At 46.1% G+C, this 20,919-nt stretch overlaps 2 protein-coding genes and 1 long non-coding RNA gene across 3 annotated transcripts in view; 2 read left to right on the top strand and 1 right to left on the bottom strand.

Annotated features, from left to right (window-relative positions):
• LOC123651826 (zinc finger protein 551-like) overlaps positions 1 to 20,919 on the top strand; it is a 70,443-nt gene that overhangs the window by 31,991 nt on the left and 17,533 nt on the right. Inside the window, exons 6-7 of the mRNA XM_045577345.1 lie at positions 18,437 to 18,560; positions 20,090 to 20,771. Of these exons, the coding sequence (XP_045433301.1) occupies positions 18,440 to 18,560; positions 20,090 to 20,771 (803 nt within the window). The 5' untranslated portion in view covers positions 18,437 to 18,439. The remainder of the gene's footprint in view (positions 1 to 18,436; positions 18,561 to 20,089; positions 20,772 to 20,919) is intronic.
• LOC123651831 (zinc finger protein 501-like) lies at positions 3,094 to 11,140 on the top strand. Its single transcript, XM_045577365.1, has 3 exons — positions 3,094 to 3,228; positions 7,132 to 7,255; positions 9,246 to 11,140. The coding sequence occupies exons 2-3, from the start codon at positions 7,135 to 7,137 to the stop codon at positions 10,562 to 10,564; spliced, it is 1,440 nt and encodes a 479-aa protein (XP_045433321.1). The 5' UTR covers positions 3,094 to 3,228; positions 7,132 to 7,134; the 3' UTR covers positions 10,565 to 11,140.
• Positions 10,424 to 20,826, bottom strand: LOC123651837. Its single transcript, XR_006740794.1, has 2 exons — positions 20,791 to 20,826; positions 10,424 to 10,534 (listed from the first exon to the last, which is right to left on the bottom strand). It is a non-coding gene; the product is annotated as an uncharacterized LOC123651837 (long non-coding RNA).

Consider the following 20,919-nt stretch of genomic DNA (forward strand, 5'->3'; position numbering starts at 1 on the left):
CACCCAACCACTGAGCCAGGAGGCCAGGCAACAATATGTATTTTTATTGATATCAAAGAGGAAGAAAGAGGTAAAAAGATCAATGATGAGAGAGTATCATTGTTAGGCTGCCTCCTGCACACCTGCTGGGCTGGAGCCCAAAACCTGCTCATGAGAAGACTCTGGCCTCTCCAGTCCACGGCTTGAACCTGTCCAAACTCTGTAGCCACGCTCCACAGAGAAGTTCTACCTCCCACCCACCCACCCACACCCCTGGGCCCCACAGGCTCTGTTTGAATCTCTGTTAGGCGACTCCTTGTGAAAGGGGTCGGGACCCACAGGTTGAGAACCGCTAGCGGGGTCTCCTAAGGCCATCGGAAAACTGGTATTTACATTATGGTTCATTAACAGGAGCCAAATGACAGTTATGAAGTAGCAACGAAAATATTTTATGGTCAGGGGTCACCACCACATGAGGAACTGTATTAAGGGGTCGCGGCATTAGGAAGGTAGAGAACCACTGACCCAGGCAATCTCCAGAGAGGCATTGTAGAGAGGCTCTATGTGCTTCTCCAACCTCAGGTGAGCCCCTTCTGCTGCTCTCCCAGCCTCTGCTGTGCCCCCCAGGGGACCCCTCTCAGGCCTCAGGGATGAAGTGAAGGGTCAGTCTGGGGGTTTGGGGGAGACTGATGGCAGACTGCAGTTCACAGAGTGTGCATGGGGAATATTTGTGAAAGACATCCCCAACCAAGGTACATGCCCTTTGCCTTTGGAATTGAAACCGGGCCCTTCAGTCCTCAGGCTGACACTATCCACTAAGCCAGACTGGATAGGGCCTGTCAATGTTTTTTGTTATTTCCATGTTTGGGGTATTATAAATAACTTCAGGGAGAATTTGCATTCAGTTCTCTATGTAGACATATGTTTCACTTACCAAAATGAGTGCAGTGAAATTTTTATGTATATAATATGGGGAATTGTGAGCCAATATGGTCATTCCCTTTGCCTTTCCCCTAACCCACAGTATATAAAAATTCTGATTTTCCTGCTTCCCTGCAGGGACTTACAATGGTTAATCTTTTCAAATAGTAACACTGGAAATGCGTATAATATTGACTCGCTTTCCTTTTAATTCCATCTACCTAAGAATTTTTTATGGTGAACACTTTTTCGTACGTTTATTTACACCATTTATCAGTTTTGTTAAAATGTCTGCTGAGCCGAAACCGGTTTGGTTCAGTGGTAGAGAGTTGGTCTGCAGACTGAAAGGTCCCAGGTTCGATTCCGGTCAAGGGCATGTACATTGGTTGCGGGCATATCCTGGTAGGGGATGTGCAAGAGGCAGCTGGTCGATGTTTCTCTCTCATCGACGTTTCTAGCTCTCTATCCCTGTCTCCTCCTCTCTGTAAAAAATCAATAAAATATATTTTAAAAAAAAATGTCTGCTGAGAGCTGAAACCAGTTTGGCTCAATGGATAGAGCATCGGCCTGTGGACTGAAGGGTCCCTGGTTTGATTCCCATAAGGGGCATGTACCTTGGTTGCAGGCACATCCCCAGTAATGGATGTGAAAGAGGCAGCTGATCGATGTCTCTCTCTCGTCGATATTTCTAACTCTATCCTTCTCTCTTCCTCTCTGTAAAAAATCAGTAAAATGTATTTTTTTAAATGCCTGCTTAGAATAATTTTCAAAATAAATAAATTTATTATTTTAACTGTAGGAGGACTGTGCAGCATTTGAGACATCTGCAGGAATTTCATTTCTCAGTGACTCAAGTGACTTCTTTGCCATATGGAGCCATTGGTTTTGAATCCTGAAGGAAAATTGTTGTACTCAATGTTTTAAATTATTTTATTTTTTTATATGATGAACATTATGTACAACTGAAGTCAACTTATACCATGTACTTATACATTGAAGATGCATTGCTAACATTCAGAGCCACTATTAATATAAGTCTAAGCATTTATTAATACATTAAATGAAGTCTAGGTTTGTAGTATTTGTCAATTCCTCTGGCATAAAAACTCTCATCATGGTCTGTATTAAACTGCCAAACTGATAGCATTGAATATGCACATGACCAGATAGCATAGGATTGTATTTTATTTCCAATATACTGATCCAGTGGCAACAAATGTGCTCCAGAACGTTTTCTTTCTTTTTCTTTTATTTTTTAAATATATATATATTTTATTGATTTTTTTACAGAGAGTAAGTGAGAGAGAAACATCCATGAGTGAGGTACATTGATCAGCTGCCTCCTGCACACCTCCCACGGGAGATGAGCCTGCAACCAAAGTACATGCCCTTGACCCGAATCAAACACGGGACCTTTCAGTCCGCAGGCTGATGCTCCATCCACTGAGCCAAACCGGTTTTGGCCAGAACTTTCATAATAACACAGTAAAACCTTTGGGAAGCCTCAGGCTTTAACCCTTTTTCAGAGATTCATTTAAGTACAATTCATTCAAATCATACATTGAAAAAATATTTTTACTTAATTTTAGGGAGGGACGGAGAGGAAGAGACGGAAACATCAAAGATGATAGGGAACCACTGATAGGATGTTTCCTGTACCTTCCCTCTCCGTGGGAATGGAGCCTGCAACCTATGTATGTGTCCTGACTATGAATGAAACCATGGCCTCTTAGTTCAAGGGTGGAGTCTGAACCACTGAGCCACAGAAAGCTGGGCTAAAATGTTTAAAAATTTTTTTAAAAAGTTTTATTGATAGTATTACAGATGTCTCCCATTTCCCCCTTCTATGTATTCTTTGGTGGATCTGTCAGTGCGGACCAGGTAAGCAGACCTTCAGCCCCATCTCCTCCTCCAGCACCACTTGTGGGGCCTCAACACCTGTAATCACCAAGGAAATTGGCTGGGATGAGGCCTCCTCTGGGCTGTTGTAAAAACTACATCACCCAGAAAGCACTGCGCAAGAGCACGCAGGGTTAGGAGCGTCTTGGTGCTTGCACATCCGGTTGGGGCGGGACTTCCTGCGCCCTCCTCCTGGCGGCCGTTTCGGCCTGTTCCGGGTGTTCACAGACTCAGTGGCCTCGCTCAGGCGGCGAGTAGGAGTAGTCGTCCCGCCGGGCAGGTGTCTGAGGCGGGGGGCCCCCACCCGGCGGGACTGGGTCCCCGGGCCCCCGCCTCCTCCCGCGGACACAGCGCCCTCAGCGGCCCCGGCGGCCCTCCCGCCTCGGGGCGGCGCCGCTCAGGCCGCAGCCCAGGCCGCCGCCCGGAGCAGTGAGTGCCCGTGGGGGCCGCAGGGGCGGGCGGGGCCCGGGAGGCCGGGGCGGAGGGGGGCGGCCGGCCTGTGTGTCTAAAGGGACCGGGGCTTCCGGGAGGAGCCTGTCCTCCTCAGGGCCGGGCTGGCTGTGCGCACAGAGGGACGGAGCCCGAGGGGGCGGCGGCCCCGGCCCCGGGGCTGGGCCGGGCCCCGAGCAGCCTGGGCCCCGGGTCCTGGCGGGGGAGCCGGGCCCTCAGCGCCTTCAGCTCCCACAGGCCCTGCGGTCAGAGCCGCTCAGGGGCGGGGCTGTGGGCTGAGGTCAGGGCCTCCCACTGCGGGGGCCTCAGGCTGTGGGGCCTGGGCTGTCCAGCCGCTCTTCTCGGGGGCCCTGGGACTGGGGGACCTGGAAGGGACACCGAGGCTGGAATCCTAAGTCTAGGTGAAGGGTCATATGAGTGATATCTGATTTTTGCAGCCAGTGGAATTGTGGGTAATGGGGCCTTCCTTGCATAGGTTCCAGAATGTGCCAAGGCTTGAAGTATGCCGGGACCGGTTTGGCTCAATGGTTAGAGTAGGGGTGTCGAACACAATCAGAGAAGGGGCCAAAATCTAAAACCCAGCCTAAATCGCGGGCCGAATGGTTTACTGAACAGTCATAAACTGTCATTGTGATGGAAACGCAGCGGAGTGCAGTGATGACAGCGCAGTGCGGGCCACATTGCAAGGCCTGGCGGGACGGATTTGGCCCTCGGGCCTTGTGTTTGACACATGTGGGTTAGAATGTCGGCTTGGAGACTGAAGGGTCCCGGGTTCGATTCCGGTCAAGGGCATGTACATACCTTGGTTTCGGGCATATCCCCAGTAGGGGGTGTGCAAGAGGCAGCTGATCGATGACTGTGTCTCATCGATGTTTCTAACTATCTCTCTCCCTTTCTCTCTGTACAAAATCAATAAAATATATTTAAAAAAGAAAAGAAAAGTATGTGCCAAGGCTTGAAGTAAAGACTAAACTGATTCAGGGCCGAGCAGGTTTCCATTCTTAAAAAATAGGAACTGAAAGCATGCCAGGGCCAGCCTGACAAGTTGAAGCGGGCCGCCGAGGTGGGGAGGTGGGAATTGAGAAAAGAAAAGACAGGAAAGTGGGATCGGGAGGACTCCAGTTAGCCGTTGACGGACTGCAGCAGCTTTATTAACTGTGTAATACCTTTTATACACAAACACTTAAATAGGAAGTCTGTCAAAATAATGTTCTCTTTCTTCCTCTTAATCTCTAAGGGAGAGACCGAGCAGAAGGACAAATTCTTGGTACAGCAAATCTCAGTAAATAGTTACAGACTTCTTGGCAAGTCATGAAAGGTTGCCATCATTCTACTGATAATCACCATCCAAACAAGCCTGGGAACACTAGCCCCTTCGGGTGCAAGGACCCTGTCAGCTTACACCCGGTCTCCAACAGAAACGGTGGGACAGGAATCAAGCACAGAGGAGCTTTGTGACAACTCGGGTTTCTGTTCTGCTGGTGGTGGGGTCATTGGGGTCATTGGAGCAGAAGAGCAGGGGATGTGTCCCAGGTCTCATTAGACTCCTGTGACTGTAGCATGAGGCACAGCATGGGTGTGAGGACGGGGTAGGAAGACTACAATGGAAGCTGCTGTGATGGCCTTGGTGAGGGGGATGGTGACGGGAGCACAGTGGTGGTTGTGGATGTGGAAGAAGCAGTTGCCTTAGGGATCAGAGATTTAGGTGTGGCCACCTGGATTTTCTAATTTTGAAGTTTGGAGAGAGAGGTAGAAATCAGAGATGATGCAAATGTTTGGACTTAGCACCTGAAGGTATGAAAGCACCATCAACTGACATGGAGAAATTCATAGTGGGAAAAATAATGTCCATGAGGAACATAAAATCTTTTATTTTTCCTATTAGATATTTCAGAGTCCAGTTCATGACCATCTGGAACTCTGAGTAGTTCATGATGAAGACTACTTAAAAAAATAGTAAAGAGCCAGGACTGGTTTGGCTCAATGGATAGAGCGTCGGCTTGGGGACTGAAAGGTCCTGGGTTCGATTCCGGTCAAGGGCATGTACCTTGGCTGCGGGCATATCCCCAGTAGGGGGTGTGCAAGAGGCGGCTGATCGATGACTCTCTCTCATCGATGTTTCTGACTCTCTATCTCTCTCCCTTCCTCTCTGTACAAAATCAATAAAATATATATATTTTTTAAAAAATAGTAAAGAGTATGGACCAGGGAGGAGTTGTAGATCACCTTTTCATTTTATTTTATTGGAGGTAGGAGAGTAATTCAAAAAAGGTGAGATGTGGCTGGTGTGTATATACTTATTAAACACTCAATAGGATTTCTTGTGACTCTTTGTGTGGCCTGGTGTGTTGCATCCAGTTTGATTGATTTGCTTATGGGCCTGAATGGACATCTGTGGGACTCACTGGGCATGGGGCAGAGGGCCATAAGCGGTGGGACTTGAGTACTGAGGGCTGTGAGTGGAGAAGGGACATCAAGTGCAGCAGCAGTAAACGTGGGCTCTGGGTAACTGAGATCTGATGTTCTCAGAGGAGGTTGGAAAAAAAAACAAGTTGGTCGGGATGCCTTCATAGCAGGACTGAAGGTTGTGTCTTGGGTGTGTGTGGGCAATCAGACTCAAGTTAGTCCTTGATACTATTTGAACTTGCCATTCATCCTCTGGAACACACATGCTGAGTAATAACTAAGACCAAGGAGATGTCTATGGGAGCTGGGCTACAGGAGCACAGGTGTGGGAGGAGTGATGTGGTTTTTGAGAGGGCGTGTGAATTCATGGCCACAGCTCCCTGATGTTGTCATAGAGTGAATGAAGGTTGAGTCCATTTCTGGTGATGACTGGATTACACAACATGGGGAATTTTAGGGAAATTCCTGAAAAGATGGGCGTTGTGGCGCTACATGCCAGGTCCAGAATTTAGGTGTCAGATGGGTGCACAGCTGCCTGTTGTTGGGCTGGCACAGGGATCAATAGGAATAGGAACGGATACAACAGTGTCACCTGGGCCTGAAAATCTCTACTGGTTTGGAGAAGGGACAAGGGTAAGAGAGAAATACATTACAGAGGAGGTGAGTTACAATGTTGAAAAGAGGGTGATTAGGAACATCCCTCCTCTTCATGGTGTATATGTGTGTGTTTGTAGCTGTGACTCTGGGAATGGAGCTGTGGGAGAGAAGTGGGATACAAAGAATTATGTGGAACAGGTTGTGCAAAGTGTTGGTGTCAGCATCCTAGATTGGAATCGAAAGTGTAATGAGTGCTGAAGCCGGTTTGGCTCAGTGGTAGAGCGTCGGTCTGCGGACTGAAGGGTCCCAGGTTCAATTCCGGTCAAGGGCATGTACATTGGTTGCGGGCACATCCCTGGTGGGGGTGTGCAAGAGGCAGCTGATCAATGATTCTCTCTCATCAATGATTCTAGCTCACTCTCTCCCTTCCTCTCTGTAAAAAAATCAATAAAATATATTTTAAAAAAAAAAAGAAAAAGAAAGAAAGTGTAATGAGTGATGCCTGTTTTTTGGGGTCTTGGAAGGAGAATGTGTTGGACAACAAGAATATTTTCCCACAAGACCATTGTCTACTCACTGACATCTGTCTTCATGGCCAACATTAATCTGTACTCTATGTTGGTGATACTCATAGGGTTGATCCGTAATGTGAGACCCTGAAGTCGGGTATAATCAATCTAGGCATCTGCTCTATTGCTGTGAGAAGACACAGTATCGGAGGAATATAAGGAGAGAGTGGCTCTGATGGATGCAAGGTCTGCTATCTTCTGTGATGCGGGGTGTAGAGGGAAATGGTGGATGTGGGTATTGGGGTTTATGATAAAAGTAAAATCCTAGCAGAGAAGCTGATCATGGACTGACTTGTCCCCATTATCACAGGATATGGACTTTGAGCATGTGGCCATTGCCTTCTCTCAGAAGGAATGGCAGCTCCTGGATGAGGCTCAGAGACTTCTGTACTGCGACGTGATGCTGGAAGTGTTTGCACTGGTCTCATCTGTAGGTAAGAGCTTCACATTGTCCCTGTGTCCTCAGGTGATGCCCTCTATTCCTTTTTTTTTTTTTTAATATTTAAAAACATATATTTTATTGATTTTTTGCAGAGAGGAAGAGAGGGGATAGAGAGTTAGAAACACCAATGAGAGAGAATCATTGATCGGCTGCCTCTTGCACACACCCTACTCGGGATATGTCCACTACCAAGGTATATGCCCTTGACCAGAATCAGACCCGGGACCTTTCATTCCCCAGGTTGACGCTCTATCCACTGAGCCAAACCGATTTTGGCTTTTTAAAATATTTTTATTTTTATTAATTTTTTACAGAGAGGAAGGGAGAGGGATAAAGAGCTAGAAACATCGATGAGAGAGATACGTCAACCAGCTGCCTCCTGCGCACACCCCACCGGGGATGTGCCAGCAACCAAAGTACTTGCCCTTGACTGGAATCGAACCTGGGACCTTTTAGTCCCAGATCGACGTTCTATGCACTGAGCCAAACCGGTTTTGGCGTGTCCTCTCCTCCTTTATTCTCAAAACATAGCTTTCTCTCCCACAGCCAGACCATGGGCTCGTCCGTTTTATTCCATTATCCTGTGAACTGTGCTGTGGTGAGAGTAATGAGTATGAGGGGATCCCAGAGCAAAGGACTCCAGGAATATCCCTCCCTCACACCGTTAGCATCACATAGGAGAGGAAGTGTCTAGAGGTCAGGATTGCTGCAAACAGCGTAATGGGCCCAGGTTGCACATTCTCCTTCTAGGAGAGTGTCTATATTCACATCCATGGCTTCCCTTCTGCACCATTCCTCCAGCTAAAGGCCCTTTGGGACTGACTGTGCCGGGTTATTGTCTTTACTTGCATGCACCATGGGTGGTTCTTGAAGGACCTCCTTCCACTGTTTGTAATATTCTGTTCCGTGAATACTGCTGCATGCTGTCTTGCTCTGGGCTAGTGCTGCCTACTCAGCTCTGTTGTCTGTCAATAAAACTCAGAATATTTATGTTTTATGTGCTTGTACAGTAGAAGGTACAAGGAGAGCCCTGTTCTTTTCACAGGTTGAACATAAAACATGATCTAAAGGGTTACCTGGCCCTCCTGAGTTCCATTTTGTGGGAACTATGATATAAGGGTGGTGTTTAGATCATACCGGGAACCTGCTCATGTCCAACAGAGTTTAGGTTAAGGTGCAACTAGCAACAGCTCATTTCTACCATTTCATTCCCGTGTTTGATATTTCCCTGACTTATATTTTAATATGTGGCTTCCTGGTTTCTGGCTACCTTCACCTTTTTGCCCCTTTTCTATCACCTGTTCCTCTGAACTGCTCTATCTGCAATATTCTCAGATATTCATATGCATGTGTGTTATGAGGTGCACAGACGTACTTCACTAGATCTTGACACAAGCTTCTCATTTCTTGAATTTTATGTGGAATAAGATGTAAGCAACTTTCTGCACAACTGGTCCATGTTCCCAACAGACAAGCCCTATTGAACACTTAGCAGAAGAATGAACAGATGATTCAGTTTCTGTTCCATGGGTGCTCGCCATATTTTTTTGAGATTTTCCCTGTATGGTGACTTTAGTGGCTCAGATCTTATCTTCATAGCAGCATCATTTTTTTTTTTATTTTATTTTAAACATATTTTATTGATATTTCACAGAGAGGAAGAGAGAGGGATAGAGTCAGAAACATGGATGAGAGAGAAACATCAATCAGCCGCCTCCTGCACACCCCCCACTGAGGATGTGCCCGCAACCAAGGTACATGCCCTTGACCGGAATTGAACCTGGAACCCTTTGGTCCCCAGGCCAACACTCTATCCACTGAGCCAAACTGGCTTCGGCCATAGCAGCATCTTATCAATCCTTCCTCCAGATGTTACCCTCAGAGAGTTGCATGGAACCAGCACACTTTGTGGGACACACGTTGGAAATAAGATTTTTCTCTGTCTCCACAGTCGACATTCATCACCATTTTTCTATTTTCAGGTTGTGGTCATAAAACAGATGATGCGGAGACATGTTCTGAGCAGAGTGTTTCTGTACAAGGGGAGTCACAGGTCAGTGCTTCTAAGACAGCTCCAGCAACCCAGAGGACCCATCCCTGCCGGAGGTGTTTCTCGGTTTTAAAAGATATTCTGCACCTGAGTGAGTTACATGCGGTAGACTTTCAGCAGAAAGCCTTCTTCAGTGATGCATGTGTGAGGGACTTCTGTTTCAGTGCAAACCCTCACCAGCCACAGAGGGAAGCCATTGGAGAGAAGCCCTGGAAAGGAGCTGTGGACGGGGCCTCGTTTGTGACCAGGTTCAGTTTCTACTTATCAGGGCTGCCTTCAACCAGTAAGGAACTTGGGGAAGACTTCCCAGCCATCTCAGACCTTCTCCAGCACCAGGCCCCTCTCAGCACCGAGGAGCCACACAGTGGCAGTGAGAGTCACCAGAAATTTCTCAATAGAAAAAGACATCACCAATGGGATGGATGTGAAAAAGCTGCCAGCCACAACCAGAACCTTGTTCAACGTCAGGGAGACTGCCCTGGAATAAAATCGTATGAGTGTAGTGAATGTGGGAAAGCATTCAGGAAAAAAGCTCACCTCACCAAACACCGCAGAGTTCACACCGGAGAAAAGCCTTACAAATGCAGTGAATGTGGGAAATCATTTACCTCCAATTATTACCTCTTTATCCACAAGAGAGTCCATACTGGAGAAAAGCCTTACAAATGCAGTGAATGTGGAAAATCATTTAACCGCAGTTCTGTCCTCTTTTCCCACCAGAGAGTTCACACTGGAGAGAAGCCATATCAATGTAGTGATTGTGGGATGTCCTTCAGTCAGTACTCTAACTTAAGCAGACATCGCAAAATTCACACTGAAGAAAAGCCTTACGAGTGCAGTGAATGTGGGAAGTCCTTCCATCGTAGGTCTTCCCTCACCAAACACAGCAAGGTTCACACTGGAGAAAAACCATACAAGTGTAGTGAATGTGGTAAATATTTTAAGGAAACTACACACCTTGTTATGCACAAGAGAGTTCATACCGGAGAAAAGCCGCATCGATGTACTGATTGTGGGAAGTACTTTAGTCGAAGCGGTGGCCTCATTCAGCACCTCAGAGTTCACACTGGAGAAAAGCCTTATGAGTGTAGGGAATGTGGGAAGTGCTTCAGTCAGAGCTATAACCTCCTTACACACCACAGAGTTCACACTGGAGAAAAGCCATATGAGTGTAGTGATTGTGGGAAGTGCTTCAGTCAAAGCTGTAACCTCATTCACCACCTCAGAGTTCACACCAGTGAAAGACCGTAAGATTGTAGTGATTGTCGGAACTCATTTGGGCAAATCGTCACTCTCACAGAGCACCAGAGAGTTTCCGTTGGAAAAGAGCTTTAAATGTGCTGGGAATGTTACTTTCTCATTCAGAAGAACACCACCAAAGACGAAGCTTTTACCCCCACTTACCTGAATTCAAGCCCCTTTATCAGAACATACACTCTCCTAGATGCCGCCTAAGTTTCAGGTATAAGTGACACGTTGAGAAACAGCGTCGCACTTGTTAATCTGCTCAGGACTACAACCTCCTTGTTGTCACTGCAAGTATTTGTGTGGGAGCTCTTTCACCCCTACCACCTGGCTCACCTGAAGAGTGTGCCTCCGTCACAATACCTGCATACTTTATGGTTGTGCTTGAGAAAATTATGAATATTCTAAGCTCCTTTATTTCTGACCAGAGAATTGATCTGGCGCAGCTTTTGTAGAGAGCCTACTTTCTCCACCAAGAAGTGCTACCTCGCCAAAACCGGTTTGGCTCAGTGGATAGAGCGTCAGCCTGCGGACTGAGAGGTCCCAGGTTTGATTCCGGTCAAGAGCATGTACTTTGGTTGCGGGCACATCCCCGGTGGGGGATATGCAAGAGGCAGCTGATCGATGTCTCTCTCACATCGATGTCTCTCTCACATCGATGTTTCTAACTAACTCGCTCCCTTCCTCTCTGTAAAAAATCAATAAAATATATATATATATTTTTTAAAGTGCTACCTGTTTTAGGGACATGGTGTGTCTCACATTATGCTGTGTTGGAAGTGTTTCAAGTTCCAATTCACCAACCTGCAAACCTCTTGCTGTCCTCTGCTCTGGTTTATGATTTTTATGTAAAGGACTTTTTTCTTAATTTTGTTGGTTCTATTCTCTCCTTGGGATTATTAAATGGAAAGTTGTGTTCTGTCCGCATGGACAGGTGAACAGATGTGGTGGGATCTCATCTCAAACTTGGTTATTTGGAAGGTACAGCTTGATGGCAGAAAGTCACTCCTTGTTCAATATTGGCTGATTCTAAATTGCCGACCAAGGCCTTGATAGAAAGTGTGCTTGACTTTGTGATTCTAAAGTGCTGTCTGGTGCCTCTTTTATTGTAGAGGTCAGTGGTCACCCTGAACAAGTGGCCTTTATTGTGCTCCTGTGAGCAATATGAATTATATTCTGTGTTTGCAGTATTACATAAGTGTCAGCAATGTTTAGGGGAACTACTGTCCACGTGTTCCAAAGAGGCCATGTTTCACCATGTGTGAGATTTCATAGGCTGGTGTCATTGGTTGTAAGACTCTGAGGTGGAATTAGTTTGGGATATAAACACTGTTTTCATAGTCATGGCGGACACTGCAGTTAATCTAGATGAAAAGTGCCTCTTCTGGACGTAAGTCCACAGTATTCCAGGGCCTGTATCTTGTATGATCTTTGAATACATCCTGAGGACCTCCATCACTATTTCCTGTAGCTGGAGTCAACGGCAGACAAAATCATATCCTGTGATTTTTTAAAAAATTTTATTTTGTTTATTCCCCTAACCCCTCTAGGTTGTTCTCCTCAAGGTTGTAGCTCAACAGGCAAGAACTCAAAGCTAGAGGAAAGATAATGCTTAATCAGTCCCAGGATGTGTGTCCTTTGCCAACAGTGAGCATTTCTATTGATTCCAATGGCAATTAGTCTTTACTGTTTGTCAGTATTTGCTGCCACCGAAGTAAGGTTGGTCCTCCCTGAAAATCAGAACTGACATGCAACAAAGTGCACCTTCCTCATGTGTGCTATTTGGTGAGCCTTGACCTAGAGATAAAGCTGTGAAACTGTCACATGTGACATAAATTCACCTTTAATTCATACACAGGGTGGCGCTATAATAGGCTCACACTGATAAGTTCACAAAACACAGATTATTATTTTTTTAAAATAGTTTAAAAATATCTTTATTCTTTTTTGGAGGGAGAGAGACGAAGAGAGGGTAAGAGAGAGAAACATAGATCTGCTGCCTCCTGCATGCCCACTATTGGGGTTCCATTTGGGGATGTGCACTGACCTGGAATCAAACCAGAGACCTTTCAATGAATGGGATGACACCCACGCAGCTGAGATAACTGACCTGGGAAGAGATTATTCCTGTGTATTATTATCATTAATTATTGTCTTCCATACCAGCAACTCTAAGCCTGCTTTTTGCCATATGCTATATTTTCCTAATACCTTGTTATAATCTCTCTCAGCCCTCCATGCAGTCATGGACTTTCCTTTTTTACAATAAAATAGTTCATATTGTTCATACTTACAGGCAATACTTGGTGTATTGAATGTCCCATTCTCTCAGTAAAAAAAATCAAGAAAATAAATATATTTTAAAAATATCTGCTGAGCATATTTTTCAAATTGTCTAAATAAATTTATTATTTTAACTGAAGCAGGACTGTGCAGCATCTAAGAAATATGCTTCAATTTTCTGCATTCCTCAGTGACTCAAGTGACTCCTTTGCCATATGGAGCCACAGGTTTCAATCCTAGAAGAAAAATTGTTTTACTCAGGTGTTCTTTAAAAAAAATATATATATATTTCTTATTGATTTTTTTATAGAGAGGAAGGGAGAGGGGGAGAGAGTTAGAAACATTGATGAGAGAGAAACATCCATCAGCTGCCTCCTGCACACCCTCTACTGGGGATGTGCCTGCAACCAAGGTACATGCCCTTGACCAGAATCGCACCTGGGACCTTTCAGTTTGCAGACAGACACTCTGTCCACTGAGCCAAGCCCATCAGAGCTTTATTTTTTAAAATTATTTTAAATTTTTATTGATTAAGGTATTACATATGTTTTACTCAGTTTTAATAGTATGTACAAATGAAGCCAACATATTGATATATTTATACATTTAAGTTGCATTGCTAATATTCAGAGCCACTCTTATTTAAGTCTAAGCATTCATTAATCCATTAAATAAAGTCTAGGTTTGTGCAATTTATCAATTTTCGTGGCATAAAAACTCTCATCATGGTCTGTTTTCAACTGCCAAGGTGATAGCATTGAATATGCACATGATAAGACATTTCAGCCAGAAACGGTTTGGCTCAGTGGATAGAGCGTTGGTCTGTGGACTAAAAGGTTCCAGGTTCGATTGTGGTCAAGGGCATGTACATTGGTTGGTGTCTAGGAGGCAGCTGGTTGATGTTTCTCTGTCATCAATGTTTCTAGCTCTCAATCCTCTCCCTCTCTGTAAAAAATCAAATATATATATATATATATATATACATATATATATATATATATATTTTAAAAAGTTTCATTAATTTCCTTTAATAAAGAATTAAAAAAGGCCTTTCCTTAGCACATGATTATATTTTATTTCCAACATACCTATATAGTTGCAACAAATGTGCTCCAGAACTTTCATAATAACAGTAAAATTTTAAGCCTTTTTAACGTTTGAATTAAGTACAATTGATTTAAGTCATACATTCAAAAAATATCTTTTTAAAAATATATTTTATTGATTTTTACAGAGAGGAAAAGAGAGAGAGAAACATTGATGAGAGAATCATTGATCAGCTGCCTCTTGCACACCCCCTACTGGGGATGTGCCTGCAGCCAAGGTACATGCCCTTGACCGAAATCGAACCTGGGACCTTTCAGTCTGCAGGCCGGTACTCGATCCACTGAGCCAAATTGGTTTTGGCTCAAAAAATAATTTATTTCAGGGATAAAGGAAGAGGAAGAGAGAAACTTTAATGTTGAGAGAGAATTACTAATTGGCCTCTTTCTGTACCTCTTCTCTCCATGGGAATTGAGACTGCAACTCATGTATGTGCCCTGACCAGGAATAGAACCATGACTTTAGTTCACAGTTTGATGCTCAACCACTGACTGTAGGTTATAGTATTAAAATTTTTAAAAAGTATTTTTTGTCATTGGTAATATTCCAGATGTCTCCCATTTCCCCCTGTATATACACTGAGTGGCCAGATTATTATGATCTCTGAAGGCATAATAATCTGGCCACTCAGTGTATATCCTATATAATAAAAGACTAATATGTAAATTGTCCCCTTCATCAGGAGTTCAGCCAACCGCCCATGACCCCTCCCCAAGGACAAACTGGCTGGACCCCACCCATGCACGAATTCATGCACCGGGCCTCTAATATATAAGTACATAAACACTAAATGGCCAGATTATTATGCCTTCAAATATCATAAAAACCTGGCCACTCCGTGTATATTGCTTGGTGGATTGGTTTCAGGCTTCCCATCCGCTTCCCCTGAGACATCTGTCCGTGTGGACCAGGTAAGCAAACCTCCAGTCCCATTTCCAGTACCACTTGTGGGGCCTCAACACAAATTCTCACCAGGAACTATGGTCTGGATGAGCCTTCCTATGAGCCGTTGCAAAAACTACATTACCCAGAAAGCACTGCGCCAGAGCACGCAGGGTTAGGAGCATTTTGGTGCTTGCACATCCTGTTAGGGCGGGACTTCCTGCGGACATTTTTCCGTCTTTTGTTAACAGACTGACCAGCGGCCGCGGTCTTGTTGGCGAGTAGGAGGAGGCGTGGGAGGCGGCGTCCCGCCGGGCAGGTGTCTGAGGCGGGGCACCCCCACCCGGCGGGACTGGGTCCCCGGGCCCCCGCCTCCTCCCGCGGACAGAGCGCCCTCAGCGGCCCCGGCGGCCCTCCCGCCTCGGGGCGGCGCCGCTCAGGCCGCAGCCCAGGCCGCCGCCCGGAGCAGTGAGTGCCCGTGGGGGCCGCAGGGGCGGGCGGGGCCCGGGAGGCCGGGGCGGAGGGCGGCGGCCGGCCTGTGTGTCTAAAGGGACCGGGGCTTCCGGGAGGAGCCTGTCCTCCTCAGGGCCGGGCTGGCTGTGCGCACAGAGGGACGGAGCCCGAGAGGGCGGCGGCCCCGGCCCCGGCCCCGGGGCTGGGCCAGGCCCCGAGCAGCCTGGGCCCCGGGTCCTGGCGGCGGAGCCGGGCCCTCAGCGCCTTCCGCTCCCACAGGCTCTGCGGTCAGAGCCGCTCAGGGGCCGGGCTGTGGGCTGAGGTCAGGGCCTCCCACTGCGGGGGCCTCAGGCTGTGGGGCCTGGGCTGTCCAGCCGCTCTCCTCGGGGGACCTTGGACCTGGGGACCTTGAAGAGACACCAAGCCCAGAACCCTAAGTCTAGGTCCGTGGTTGGCAAACTGTGGCTCTCGAGCCACATGTGGCTCTTCCACAAAATACCACGGCCTGGGCGAGTCTGTGTTGAAGAAGTGGTGTTAGAAGAAGTTTAAGTTTTAAAAATGTGGCTCTCCAAAGAAATTTCAATCGTTGTGCTGTTGATATTGGGCTCTGTTGACTAAAGAGTTTGCCGACCACTGGTCTAGGTCAAGGTTCATATGAGTGGCACCTGGTTTTGGCATCCAGTTGAATTGTGGGTGATAGGTTCTTCCATGCATAGGTTCCAGGATGTGCAAAGTCTTGAAATGAAGACTAAGCCGAAACCGGTTTGGCTCAGTGAGCGTCGGCCTGCGGACTGAATGGTCCCAGGTTCGATTCCAGTCAAGGGCATGTACCTTGGTTGCGGGCACATCCCAGTGCGGAGTGTGCAGGGGGCAGCTGGTTGATGTTTCTCTCTTATCGATGTTTCTAACTCTCTATCCCTCTCCTTTCCCCTCTGTAAAAAATCAATAAAATATGTTGTTTAAAAAAAAAAAGAATCAGAGATGAAGTAAAGGTTTGGATTAAGCACTTGCTGTTATGAAAGCACCATCAGCTGACAGAAATTCATAGAAGGAAAAGTTAAGTTCATGAGGAATATAAAATCATATATTTTTTCTATTAGGGTATGAGATATTTCAGAGATCAGTGCATAACTGGACCTGTGAGGAGTAGTTCAAAATGAAGACTACTTAAAAAAATAGTAAAGGGTATGGACCAGGGAGGAGTTTTAGATCACTTATTTATTTTATTGAAGGTAGAAGAGTAATTTAAAAAAGGTGAGCCGAGCCGAAGCCGGTTTGGCTCAGTGGTAGAGCGTCGGTCTGCGGACTGAAAGGTCCCGGGTTCGATTCCGATCAAGGGCATGTACATTGGTTGCAAGCACATCCTCGGTAGGGGGTGCGCAAGAGGCAGCTGGTCGATGTTTCTCTCTCATCAACGTTTCTAGCTATCTCTCTCCCTTCCTCTCTGTAAAAAAATCAATAAAATATATTAAAAAGAAAAAAAAAAGTTGAGCCGAAACTGGTTTGGCTCAGTGGATAGAGCATTGGCCTGCAGACTGAGAAGTCCTGGCTTCGATTCCGGTCAAGGGCATGTACATTGGTTGTGGGCACATCCCCAGTAGTAGGTGTACAGGAGACAGCTGATTGATGTTTCTCTCTCATCGATGTTTCTAACTATCCCTCATCCTCTCTGTAAAAAAAAGTATATATATATATATATATATATATATATATATATATATATATATATATACTGTATATGATGTTTTGTTTTTTAAAAAAAAAAAAAAAAAAAAGATAAGATGTGGCTGGAGCATATTTACTTCTCAATCACTCACCAGGATTTCTTGTGACCCTTTGTGTGGCCTGGTGTGTTGCATGCAGTTTGGTTGACTTGCTTATGGGCCTGAGTGGGCATCTGTGAGACTCACTGGGCATGGGGCAGAGGGCCATAGGCGGTGGTACTTGAGTACTGAGGGCTGTGAGGTGAGAAGGGACATCAAGTGCAGCAGCAGTAGACGTGGGCTCTGGATAACTGAGATCTGATGTGGTTCTCAAAAGGTGAGGTGGAAGGAAAAACTATTTTTGAGGTCTTCATTGCAAAACTGAAGGCTCCGTTTGGGGGTGTGTGGGCAATCAGAGTCAGGTTAGTGCTTGATACTGTTTGAACTTGTCATGCCTTCTCTGGAACACACATGCTGAGTAATGACTAAGACCAAGGAGATGTCTATGGGAGCTGGGCTACAGGAGCACAGGTGTGGGAGGGTGTGGGAGAAAGAGTGATGTGCTCTCGGAGAGGGGGTGTGAATTCATGGCCACAGATCCCTGATGTTGCTATAGAGGGAATGAAAATTGAGTCCATTTCTGGTGATACTGGATGATAAAACATGGAGAATTTTAGGATAATTCCTGAAAAGATGGGCGTTGTGGCGCTACATGCCAGGTCCAGAATTTAGGTGTCAGATGGATGCACAGCTGCCTGTTGTTGTTGGGCTGATACAGTGATCTATAGGAATGGGATAGCATACATCAGTGTCACCTGGGCTTGAACATTTCTATGGGCTTGGGGAAGGGTAAAGGGTAAGAGAGAAATACATTACAGAGTTGGTGAGTTAGAATGTTGAAAAGAGGGTGATTAGGAACATCCCCTCCTCTACATGGAGTGTATGTGTTGTGTTTGAAGCTGTGACTCTGGGAATGAAGCTTTCTGAGAAGGGGATACAAACAATTAAGTGGAACAGGTAGCACAAAGCTTTGGCCTGAGCACCCTCGGATAGGAATGGAAAGGATGAAGAGTGATGCCTGTTTTTTTGGGTCTTGGAGGGAGAATATGTTGGACAACAAGAATATTGCACCATAAGACCAGTGTCAAATCCCTCACTTCTGTCTTCATGGCCAACATTTATCTGTACCCTATGTTGGTGACACCCATAGCATTAACCATAAGGTGAGGCCCTGAAGTCAGGTATAATCAATGTGGGCATCTGCTCTATTCCTGTGATAAGACACAGTATCGGTAGGAATATAAGGAGAGAGTGACTTTGGTTCATACAAGGTCTGTTATCTTCTGTGATGTGGTGAGTGGAGGAAGCAGGTGGAGAGGGAGAGTGGGAAGTATGATGAAAGTAAAGCCTAAGAGACAAGCTGATCATTGACCAAACTTCTCCCTTATGACAGGAGATGAACTTTGAGGACGTGGCCATCGCCTTCTCTCAGGAGGAGTGGCGGCTCCTGGATGAGGCTCAGAGACTTCTGTACTGCGACGTGATGCTGGAAGTGTTTGCACTGGTCTCATCTGTAGGTAAGAGCTTGACATTGTCCCCGTGTCCTGAGGTGATGGCCTCTCTTCCTTTATTCTCCAAGTGTAGCTTTCTCTCTCCCACAGCCAGGCCATGGCTTCTGCTGATTTCTGCCCCTGTCTTGTCAAATGTGCTGTGGCTGCCATTGCTGAGCTGTGTGGAGAGCCCTGACCAATGAACTCTAGGAACATCCCTGGCATCCATTGCCTCAAAAAGGGCAGAAAGTATCGGGAATCGGGAGTCTTACAGCAGCTTAATGGGTCCCATCTTCCTCTTCCTCCCCCTGGGAGGGTGACAATACCCACATTTATTCCCTTCTTCCCTCTTCCTCTAGGGAAAAGTGCTTTATGACAGCCTCTGCCAGGCTATGTTCTTCACTTACATGAATCTTGGGCTATTCTTGCAAGATCCTTCTTCAGTTGTTTGTAATATTACCTTTGCTTAGTACTGTTGTGTTCTAAATTGCTCTGAGACACAGCTGGCTGCTCTCCTCCGTTGTCTTTCATTAATAATTGGAATATTTAGGGTTTATGCATCGGTAGAATAGAAGATTCAGGGAAAACCTGTTTTTCTTTTTTTTTTCTTTTAAAAAAATATATTTTATTGATTTTTTTACAGAGAAGATGGGAGAGAGATAGAGAGCTAGAAATGTTGATGAGAGAGAAACACCGATCAGCTGCCTCCTGCACGCCCCCCACTGGGGATGTGCCCTCAACCAATGTACATGCCCTTGACCGGAATCGAACCTGGGACCCTTCAGTCCGCAGGCTGACGCTCTATCCACTGAGCCAAACCGGTTTCCACAAAACCTGTTTTTCTTATAGAGTGAACATGCAAGATGGTCTGAAAGGAGGTCTGGCCACGCTAAGTGACAACTGGGGGAAGGTATGCCATAATGGTCGTGGTCAGATGGTACAAGGAACCAACTAATTTTCGACAGTGTTTCTGGGCAGGTGCCACTGGCTACACCCCATTTCTGCCTTCTCTTTCCCATACTTGACACTTTTCTGACTTGCATTTCATCTCTGATTTCTTGGCATTTGATTACCTTCAACTTTGTCACCCTTTTGCATCACCTGTCCCTCTACACTGCTCCCTGTGCAGAATTCTCCTACATGGACCTGCACATGTGTGTTGAGGTGCACATTCATGGTTAAGTAGTCCTGGAACACCTGCTACTCGTTTATTGAATTTTACTTGGAATAAGATATAGCCAACTTTCCTCACAGCTTGCCTATGTCATCAGCAGACCAGCCCTGCTGAGCACTGTTAGCAGAAGACTGAGTTGGAGATGTAACTTCTTTTCCACGGTCCTTGTCATGTGTGTGTCATGTGTCTGGTGAGGTGTTCTCTATTTTTTGCCCTTCAGAGATTAGACTTTCACAGGATCTTCTTATATCCTTCTTTGCACATTTCTTATTTTCAGACAGTTACATAGAACCCATGTATTATGTGCAAAACACTTTAGCAGTGGGACTTCCCCTGTCACCACAGTCAACATTCATTTCCCTCCTCATTTCTCTCTTTTCAGGTTGTTGGCATAAAACAGATGATGAGGAGGTCTGTCCCGAGAAGACCATATCTATACAAGGAGAGTTACAGTTCAGGGCTTATGAGACAACTCCTGCAACTCAGAGGACCCATCTGTGTAAGCAGTGTGTCTCGGTGTTCAAAGATATTCTGCACCTGACTGAGTCACCAGGGGCAGACTTTGAGCAGAAAGGCTTCTTCCGTGATGCACGTGTGAGAGACTTCTGTTTCAGTGCAAACCTTCACCAGCAGCAGACGGAAGCCAGTGGAGAGAAGCCCTGGAAAGAAGCTGTGGACGGGGCCTCGTTTGTGACCAACTTCAGCTTCTCCTTATCAGGGCTGCCTTCAACCAGTGGGCAGGTTGGGGAAGACTTCCCAGCCATCTCAGGCCTTCTCCAGCACCAGGCCCCTCTCATCACTGAGGACCTGCACAGTGGCAGTGAGATTCCACAGGAATATCTTGGTGGAAAAAGTCTTCGCCAGACTTGGAACTGTGAAAATTCAGGCAGCCACAACCGGAAAGTCGTTCAGCATCAGGGTGCCTGCTCTGGAGAAGGGAAATATGAGTGTGACAACTGTGGGAAAGTTTTTAAACGAATCTTTCATCTCATTCGACATGGGAGAATTCACACTGGAGAGAAGCCCTATGAGTGTACTGATTGTGGGAAGTCCTTTGGGCAAAGGTCCGACCTCATTTTACACCTCAGAGTTCACACTGGAGAAAAGCCCTATGAGTGTCGTTATTGCAGGAAGTCCTTCAGGCAAAGCTCTCAGCTCATTGAACATCAACGTATTCACACTGGAGAAAAACCCTATGAGTGTGCTGATTGT

This window comes from Pipistrellus kuhlii, unplaced genomic scaffold (assembly GCF_014108245.1).
Source record: "Pipistrellus kuhlii isolate mPipKuh1 unplaced genomic scaffold, mPipKuh1.p scaffold_m20_p_89, whole genome shotgun sequence".
Classification (NCBI taxonomy): Eukaryota; Metazoa; Chordata; class Mammalia; order Chiroptera; family Vespertilionidae; genus Pipistrellus; species Pipistrellus kuhlii.

Coding starts and splice junctions, on each gene's coding strand:
- LOC123651831 (XM_045577365.1), top strand. CDS start 7,135: ATGGACTTTGAGCATGTGGCCATTGCCTTCTCTCAGAAGGAATGGCAG. Junction 7,256..9,245: donor TGCACTGGTCTCATCTGTAG/GTAAGAGCTTCA, acceptor TTCTATTTTCAG/GTTGTGGTCATAAAACAGAT.